This window comes from Gadus morhua, chromosome 15 (genome assembly GCF_902167405.1).
Source record: "Gadus morhua chromosome 15, gadMor3.0, whole genome shotgun sequence".
NCBI classification, from domain to species: Eukaryota; Metazoa; Chordata; class Actinopteri; order Gadiformes; family Gadidae; genus Gadus; species Gadus morhua.
The window spans coordinates 17,796,798-17,805,849 of record NC_044062.1 but is presented as its reverse complement, the minus strand read 5'-3'; the positions used below and the strand labels follow the sequence as shown (position 1 = coordinate 17,805,849).

Genomic DNA, 9,052 nt, shown 5'->3' with positions numbered 1-9,052 from the left:
TTCGAGAAGGAATTTCTCAGAAAAGCTAGAAATTGTGGACTACCAACACCGCAGTAGTTATGTTAATTGAACAGCAGGAATATGCGTTTATTGAGATTAAAAAAAGAAAAGAAAAACTCACCTGAGAAAAGAGGCAGATCCCGTCTCGTATCGCTTCTCTGTTGTCGTGGGTCGAGAATCGAAAATCAGGAGGATCCTGTAAATCCACTCAAATATATTTGTTCACGAGCACATAGGAATAATTAACTTGATTAAACAAATTCTAGGCCTACATCATCAGATGCCTGTCACTAACATGGGATAGGCCTGTGATGATAATGTGGGCTAATCCAATCACAGCAAAACCTTGCTATTTCGAAGAACAGTGTTATTCATAATAAACACCTGCTTTTTCGACTTGAGATGACGTTCAACTCGTAGTTCTTGCGGCCCAGACGATACAACCTGCCCCAGCATGGTCCCAGTGATGGTGCACGCTTCTTTGAACCCTGTGTCATGGGCATACTGGGGGAGGAGGAAGAGGGCTCAGTGTAGTTTACTCAGTGATCTGTGAATGTGATTTGTTGTTTTCAGACGCTTACCCATTTGCCATCATTGCTCGCGGAAGAATATCCCTTCCCTCCTTTGGGCATTTTAGAGAAATGTTCAAATGTAAATCCTGTTGCTGTCTGTGTTTGTCTTGTTTTGAAACTCCTGCACGCGTCGACTTAAAGGACCAACACGGTGACTATGGCGACGGTGACACCGGGCTGCTGTTGGGCTGTTTGTCATGGAGATCAGCTTCATTGTTAAACTATTTACACCCGAGTTCTTCTTTTGAGTACCGTTAGCCCACAGCGTAGAGTAGACTACTGGTGGAACATTATCTCCGAATACATGTTAGAATATATATTGGATTGAATAAATACGATGCGATATTGTGTTGGCTAACAATGATGACACAAGGGCTTTTAAATAAAATGCATGAAAACTGTGAACAAAAAATAATTAATCTCGCACGTTACACATTGCTTTATTTTAAAAAAAAGTTGATAACACAATATATTTATATAGCATATCTACCACGAGTCTTTTTAAAATATAATAATGTAGGCTTGTCAGTCACACTAAAAAGTAAAAAAAACATGAATCACTTTAAGATCTTATCGGACTAAAAACCAATCCGATAAGGTTACACAAACACAAACATGTTACAACGTCATCAGGAGGTGCATATAATCTTGAATTATTAGTTCGGTTTGTAAGCTTGATGCACAAGTGATGCCTGCCCATGTTGATTCAATAAAAACGGTCCATCTAAACAACATTAAATGTAGTCAATAGAGAGTTGCATCAGGTGCATATTTAGTTGCTGTTTAAGTGGAGTTCGGATTGTGCTTCTAGGAATGGTGCTCACATTAAACTGCGAATGTAAAACAAGTTATTTAAGCGATATTAGTTACAGATGAAAAAAAGTTACAAAATAAATGCTGTCACTCATTCTAGTTTGAATGCTGCTTCTTTTTCGCCACTCGTCACGTCAATCTCCGTCTGCTCCGAAGGTTTGACCGTTTCTCCCCGAAGTTGTTTCTTCAGCCGTCTGGCCAACCGACGCCACCTATTGGGTAAACAGAGCCATCACACCACGGATTGGCCCACTTGAATACTATATGTGTACCAGTTAAGTTTTGTATTGGTACAGATCGGTACACCTAGATCGATTGTAATTGACTTGCGTACTAGTTGGATTATTATCGAATTGGTTTTATCTGTAATTATTGTATCTTACTTACACCTTTGCATCTACTTTGGTGGCTGTAACACCTAAATTGTGTACAATCAAAAATACTGTGCCAATAAAACACCCGAGTGAACTACCACATATTATACCTTTCCTGTGCGTCATTGTACTTATTAACCCTTGCCGCCTCCTCTTTCTTCTCCTCCATCCATCTCTGGAGGAGGTCCCCTTTCTCCTTCCAGGCCTCCACCATCCCCTCCCGCAGGCGCATGTGCTCCTTCTGCAGGGCGGCCAGCTCCTTGGCCTGCCTCTCAAGGGTGAACTCCTGGTGGTTCAGGGTGGCCTTCAGCGAGTTGCTGCCTCCAGCCAGGCTCAGAGCCTCCCGACGGAAACGGGCTACCCTGTGTGAGATCCACAGAGAAAATGAGTTTGTTGGTTCATAAAGGCCATTCCTGTTTAAACATAAGCATCCATGTATTCACATGACAAGGGTGCACAAATAGGTCATGGAGTAACAAATGTAGTTGTACAAGAGAGCCGGATCAATGGTATTCTCCTCATGTGGGTACTTGGTGCAACATGTGGTGAAGGACCATTAAACCAGTTACTTTCAATACATTACAGTCCTCTCAGGTAAGACCGGGACATCAAAGCTTGTTGTACAGAAAAACGAACTTGTGCTAAAGCAGCCTAAGTGAGGTATGTTATTGTTATTATGGTCATGGACGTATGGATATTATTGTTATGGTTTGTAGAAGTATGTATGTTGTTGTTATAGTCGCGGAAGTATGGATGTTATTGTGATGGTCGTGGAAGTATGGATGTTATTGTTTTTATTGTCATGGAAGTGGGAATGTTATTGGAGAATTTTGGAAAACAGATTAGGAGGAATGCCATTTTATCAATACTCCACTTATCTACAGTAATACAAATATATATATATTGAGCCAACACTAAGCCAAATTTGCACTTGTTGCATGTCTGTTAAGTACGTAATATTATCAATGTGTATCAGTTTACTCACAGTGTATGTACCTTACACCATGCCCCTGTGACTTTAAAAGACCTGACATGTTACTGTGATTATCGTCGTCTCAAATGTACAGTATGATTGTTACTTGTTTTATTGTTGTTGTTTTTTTGTTTTATCTTTGTTTTGTTCTTCTTTTGCACTTTGGTCAACAAATAAATATGCTTTACAAATAAATTTACTTTTACATGTTTAGGCTGATGTTTGATCAATACAGGTAATTATAACCTTGGATGGCCTTCATTCAATATTGCCTTATTTGATACATGAATTAAAGGACAAAAACGTGATGATAATTGGATGTCCAACTTACTGAGACTGCCAGTACTGTAGCTCAGCCTCTTTGAAATACAAAACACTGGTCAGGTCAGAGACGGTCTGAGACAACTGGGGAAAAACAAGTTCCAATCAATTATATATTTGTTGCTAAAGAGTAGCATGCCAAGGGTCCGAATGAACTCCGATTCAAATCATAGTTTCCATGTTTCATGTTTTCCTTTACGTACCTTTTTAGACAGGTGTTCACTCTCTCTTAACCAGAGGTGAAGTTCCACAAATGTTATTCCATCTTGTTCTAAACTGGAATTAATACCGTTTGAAAAAAGTTTGGAAATTAAAAAACTAACAGAACATTTTAAATAGAAAGATCCTGATATTTTTTTCTTCAAACCTTTGGCTCTGCAGATCTTCCCAAATTTCTCGACGAATTTCAAAATTATCTTGCAGCTGAAACACTGCAAATTAATATTGCACACAACGCAATGTAAACAAATCCTATACAATTTAAGCTGATTCACATCAGGTAGCTCATTCAAAGCACAAGAATGCTGCCACAACAAAACAAAACATCTTACAACTTCTGAAGATGCCAGCATATGGATCCTTCTGTGAGCTGTCTCGCTGTATGAGTTTTGTGCGCACGTGACATCTCCATTTCTCCATTACCACGATTTGAAGCCACTAAGCCTTCAAATCAAGATGAATTCTAGTACAAGTTTAATTATTTGCCAGCCGAGGAGATATGGTACCATTGTACTGCAATATAATCGGAGCTGTAGTGTCGCGAGATTCACGACTCCTACCCTAGGCGAGCCTCATCGCTCAGCTGACTTCTTATTGTGTCCAGCATTCTCGATCGGGATCGTTTTCCATAATACATTTTAGTTGAAAACCCCTAAAAGCCTATTCATTATTCAACGATTATTGTTGTTTTTTGATTGTATAAATAAAACAAGCCGCTTTAAAAACAAAACGTATACGGTTATTGTCTTAATAATAATAATAATTATTATTATTATTATTGTGAACTTAGCCTACTTCTAAACATTAAATAACTATATTGTCGATCTAGCATAAGGAGGCTTTGTTGCTGCAAAAGTACTTCCGGGTCTATTATTGTAAGAACTTTTAAGAAAGAGTTATTGTTAAAATAATATTTATTATTTATTATTATTAACACCGTACACTTTCTTTAATATATAAAAAGGTCTTTAATATAAATAACAAAATAAATAATGATAATTCCGCATCTTGGTTTTTGCGTCTATGGCTTTATACAGGATCTGCTCAACATCAACATTGGTAAACGTTCATACACTCTATAGTAAATTGGTAGACTAATTATTGTGTCCGTACAGTGATACACATTATGTAATGTTTTAATTTTTTTTAAATAACAAGAAAGAAATCATAAAATGTCCCATCGTATTATTTTGCTGTGGTCCAATGGCTTGCTAGCCACTAGGGAGCAGCCGAGTCCCTCAGGGATAAAAGAGTGGAGCATGGATGCACGACAAGAACACCGCAGAGCCTGTAGTGGAATCTGAGGCCCCCAAACAAGATATTATATGCCAGTTGATTTTAAAATGACAGTTCGCCCAGAAAAAAGGATGATGAGTGCAGTTTTTATTAATTTTTCATGCCCATCCAACTGTTTAACATATATTTTAAGGTAAAAAATCATACAGAAAACGATGCTGCAGAGTGATATATATTGCCTCATAATGACGATATTATTTACAAAGGCGTCATCATCTGACAAACACAGGTGCCTACTACTAGCCCGGGACTGACTTTTAGACTATCCTAGCGAATATAAATTACCCGTGCCCTAGGGCCAGACCCATAATTAATGTTATGAGCGAGTTATTCCTACCATGACACCGCTTTGATAAGGGTTTTGATTTGATAGGCAGTTATATGGAGGGGAAGCTCCTCCTCATGCTGTCAGTGAGTCAGGCCTGCCCTCCACACTGCACGTCTCCACACTGCACGTCTCCACACGAATCAAGACAAGACAAAAAACACTGTAATTAAGATACGCAGATCATGGAACCAGCCTTTGAGGGATCACATTTTAGTGAACATAAAGCTATAGTGTCCACCTTTCTTGGCCATTCTAATCCCTAATTTCCTCTGCGTTACCGATCGTCGTGCATCTTTTACCAATTCTGGGGTTTTTTGGGCTTTTTGGCTTGCAGCCACCGAAAACCACTATATTTTTGCAAATTGCTTCAATAATGCACACCATCATGAATGGCAGCAATGATAATTTTAAAGGTGTACTGGGTGAAACAGCCAAATAACACGATAGGCCTACAGAAAGGTCTGGGAAACTATTTAAAATCGAATCTCTATGATTAGTTGCCTAATCGATAACCAGCCTATTCCGACAATTTTAATTATGTTGATAACTACAGTTAAAATTAGTAAGCTAAGTGTATCAAGTCCTTGATACAATACCAATAAATTATTAAAAATAGGTTATTGGATAATTATAAGCCATTGGCTACACTTAGGGATGGGCAAAATGATTATTTTCCGGGAACTAGTTCTTTCAATTCAGTTCACTATAACATTCGTTCGTTACGTCAGATTACGTCATTTTTCAGGGACTCTCAAAGGTGTCTTGCCCCCCTCCCCGCGAGAAATCCCTGAGCATAATTTAAGCGACTTCTAGGCTCTACCCCGTGTGAAAATCAACAAGATATACTATATATTACATACAAAGGTCCCACCAATGTTTATACCACTTGCTTACTCTCTATATTTCATTCATGGTTTTTTACTTTACATTTAATTCTTCATTATTCAGGCATTACAGACCTTTCATGGTCATAAATAAAAAATACGAACTGCAGTTTAATATCTTTGTTTGTTCTTGAATTTACGTAGAATGGAGCAAAGACTCCTGGAATTGGGAAATGCGTTATCCAATAAACAGATGGAGGTCAAGTCTCCTCATCCTCATCGTCATCCGCTTATCCGGGGTCGGGTCGCGGGCGGAGCAGCTCAAGCAGGGGGCCCCAGACTTCCCTTTCCCGGGCCACATTGACCAGCTCTGACGGGGGGATCCCGAGGCGTTCCCAGGCCAGTGTTGAGATATAATCTCTCCACCTAGTCCTGGATCTTCCCCGAGGTCTCCTCCCCACTGGACGTGCCTGAAACACCTCCCAAGGAAGGCGCCCAGTGGGCATCCTTACCAGATGCCCGAACCACCTCAACTGACTCCTTTCTAAGTAAAGGAGCAGCGGCTCTAATCCGAGTTCCTCACGGATGGCTGAGCTTCTCACCCTATCCCTAAGGGAGACGCCAGCCACCCTTCTGAGAAAACTCATCTCGGCCGCTTGTACCCGCGATCTCGTCCTTTCGGTCATCACCCAGCCCTCATGACCATAGGTGAGGATAGGAACGAAGATCGACCGGTAGATCGAGAGCTTTGCCTTGCGGCTCAGCTCTCTTTTCGTTACAACGGTGCGGTAAAGCGAACGAAATACCACCCCCGCTGCTCCGATTCTCCGGCCAATCTCACGCTCCATAGTACCCTCACTCGCGAACAAGACCCCGAGGTACTTGAACTCCTTCACTTGGGCTAAGGACTCATTTCCTACCCGGAGTAAGCAATCCACTGGTTTCCTGCTAAGAGTCATGGCCTCAGATTTAGCGGTGCTGATCCTCATCCCAGCCGCTTCACACTCGGCCGCCAGCCGATCCAGTGAGTGCTGAAGGTCACAGGCCGATGATCCAATGAGGACCACATCATCTGCAAAAAGCAGTGACGAGATCCTCAGACCACCGAACTGCAACCCCTCCCCACCACGACTACGCCTCGATATCCTGTCCATGTATATCACAAACAGGATTGGTGACAAGGCGCAGCCCTGGCGGAGACCAGCACCCACTGAGAACGAAACTGACTGGCTGCCGAGAACACGAACACAGCTCTCGCTTTGGGAGTACAAAGATTGGATGGCCCTGAGGATAGACCCCCTTACCCCATACTCCCGCAGCACCTCCCACAGTTTCTCCCGGGGGACCCGATCATACGCCTTCTCCAGATCCACAAAACACATGTAGACCGGATGGGCATACTCCCAGGCCCCCTCCAGGATCCTTGCGAGAGTGAAGAGCTGGTCCGTAATTCCACGTCCGGGGCGAAAACCGCATTGTTCCTCTTCAATCTGAGGTTCGACGATCGGCCGAACCCTCCTTTCCAGCACCTTGGAGTAGACTTTACCAGGGAGGCTGAGAAGTGTGATACCCCGGTAATTGGCACACACTCTCTGGTCCCCCTTTTTGAACAGGGGAACCACCACCCCGGTTTGCCACTCCTTTGGCACTGTACCCGACTCCCACGCGATGTTGAATAGGCGTGTCAACCATGACAGCCCCTCAACACCCAGAGCCTTTAGCATTTCTGGCTTGATCTCATCAATCCCTGGGGCTTTGCCACTGCGGAGATGTTTGACTACCTCAGTGACCTCCACCAGGGAAATTGACGACGAAACACCATCAACCTCGAGCTCTGCCTCCAACATAGAGGGCGTGTTATTCGGATTCAGGAGTTCCTCAAAGTGTTCCTTCCAACGTCCGACGACCTCCTCAGTTGAGGTCAACAGAGTCCCATCCTTACTGTACACAGCTTGGATGGTTCCCCGTTTCCCCCTCCTGAGGTGCCGGATAGTCTTCCAGAAACACTTTGGTGCCGACCGAAAGTCCTTCTCCATGGCCTCTCCGAACTTCTCCCACACCCGCTGCTTAGCCTCCGACACGGCAGCCGCTGCAGCCCTTCGAGCCTGTCGGTACCTTGCAACCGAGTCAGGAGTCCTCCAGGATATCATATCCCGGAAGGCCTCCTTCTTCAGTCGGACGGCTTCCCTGACCACCGGTGTCCACCACGGTGTCCGAGGGTTACCGCCCCTTGAGGAGCCTAAGACCCTGAGGCCACAGCTAGCCACCGCAGCTTCAGCAATGGAGGCTTTGAACACCGCCCACTCCGGCTCAATGCCCCCAACCTCCACAGGAATGCCAGAAAAGCTCCGCCGGAGGTGTGAGTTGAAGATACCTAGGACGGGGGCCTCCTCCAGACGTTCCCAGTTCACCCGCACTACTCGTTTGGGCTTACCAGGTCTATCCGGAAATTTCCCCCACTCCCTGATCCAACTCACAACCAGATGGTGGTCGGTTGACAGTTCCGCCCCTCTCTTTACCCGAGTGTCCAAAACATGCAGCCTCAGATCAGATGACACGATCACGAAATCGATCATCGATCTTCGGCCTAGGGTACTCTGGTACCAGGTACACTTATGAGCACCCTTATGTTCGAACATGGTGTTTGTTATGGATAATCCATGACTAGCACAGAAGTCCAATAACAAACGACCGCTCGGGTTTAGATCAGGGAGGCCGTTCCTCCCCACCACGCTTCTCCAGGTGTCTCCATCGTTGCCCACGTGGGCGTTGAAGTCTCCCAGCAGAACTACGGAGTCCCCTACTGGAGCCCCATACAGGACTCCATTCAGGGTCTCCAAGAAGGCCGAGTACTCTGAGCTGCTGTTTGGTGCATACGCACAAACAACAGTCAGAGTTTTCCCCCCTACAACCCTTAGGCGCAGGGAGGCGACCCTCTCGTCTACCGGGGTAAACTCCAACACCGCAGCGCTCAGCCGGGGATTTATGAGTATCCCCACACCCGCCCGGCGCCTCACGCCCTCGGCTACTCCGGAGAAGAATAGAGTCCAACCCTTATCCAGGAGTACGGTACCAGAGCTGAGACTGTGCGTGGAGGTAAGCCCCACCAGATCTAACCGATAGCGCTCCACCTCCCTCACAAGCTCCGGTTCCTTTCCCCACAGCGAGGTGACGTTCCACGTCCCCAGAGCCAGCTTCTGCCGCCCGGGTCTGGTCCGTCGAGACCCCTGACCTTCGCTGCCACCCATGTGGCTGCGCACCCGACCCCAACGGGTCTTCCCACAGGTGGTGGGCCCATGGGATGAAGAGAGGGGGGGTGCCACGTAGTTTGT

At 44.7% G+C, this 9,052-nt stretch overlaps 2 protein-coding genes across 3 annotated transcripts in view; both read right to left on the bottom strand.

The window, feature by feature from the left end:
- tex36 (testis expressed 36) overlaps positions 1–740 on the bottom strand; it is a 1,945-nt gene extending 1,205 nt beyond the window's left edge. The window contains exons 1-3 of the mRNA XM_030379375.1: positions 582–740; positions 385–504; positions 122–196 (exon numbers count right to left, since the gene is read on the bottom strand). Of these exons, the coding sequence (XP_030235235.1) occupies positions 122–196; positions 385–504; positions 582–632 (246 nt within the window). The 5' untranslated portion in view covers positions 633–740. The remainder of the gene's footprint in view (positions 1–121; positions 197–384; positions 505–581) is intronic.
- Positions 741–1,069: 329 nt separating this feature from the next.
- Positions 1,070–4,120, bottom strand: si:ch1073-143l10.2 (uncharacterized). 2 transcript variants are annotated; one of them, XM_030379855.1, is made up of 6 exons: positions 3,605–4,118; positions 3,421–3,484; positions 3,257–3,329; positions 3,064–3,137; positions 1,870–2,121; positions 1,070–1,597 (listed from the first exon to the last, which is right to left on the bottom strand). In XM_030379855.1, the coding sequence occupies exons 1-6, from the start codon at positions 3,690–3,692 to the stop codon at positions 1,477–1,479; spliced, it is 672 nt and encodes a 223-aa protein (XP_030235715.1). In that variant the 5' UTR covers positions 3,693–4,118; the 3' UTR covers positions 1,070–1,476. The 2 variants fall into 2 exon arrangements, with proteins under 2 accessions (XP_030235715.1, XP_030235716.1); XM_030379856.1 differs by lacking the exon at positions 3,421–3,484 and having other exon boundaries at positions 3,605–4,120.
- Positions 4,121–9,052: the final 4,932 nt, after the last annotated feature.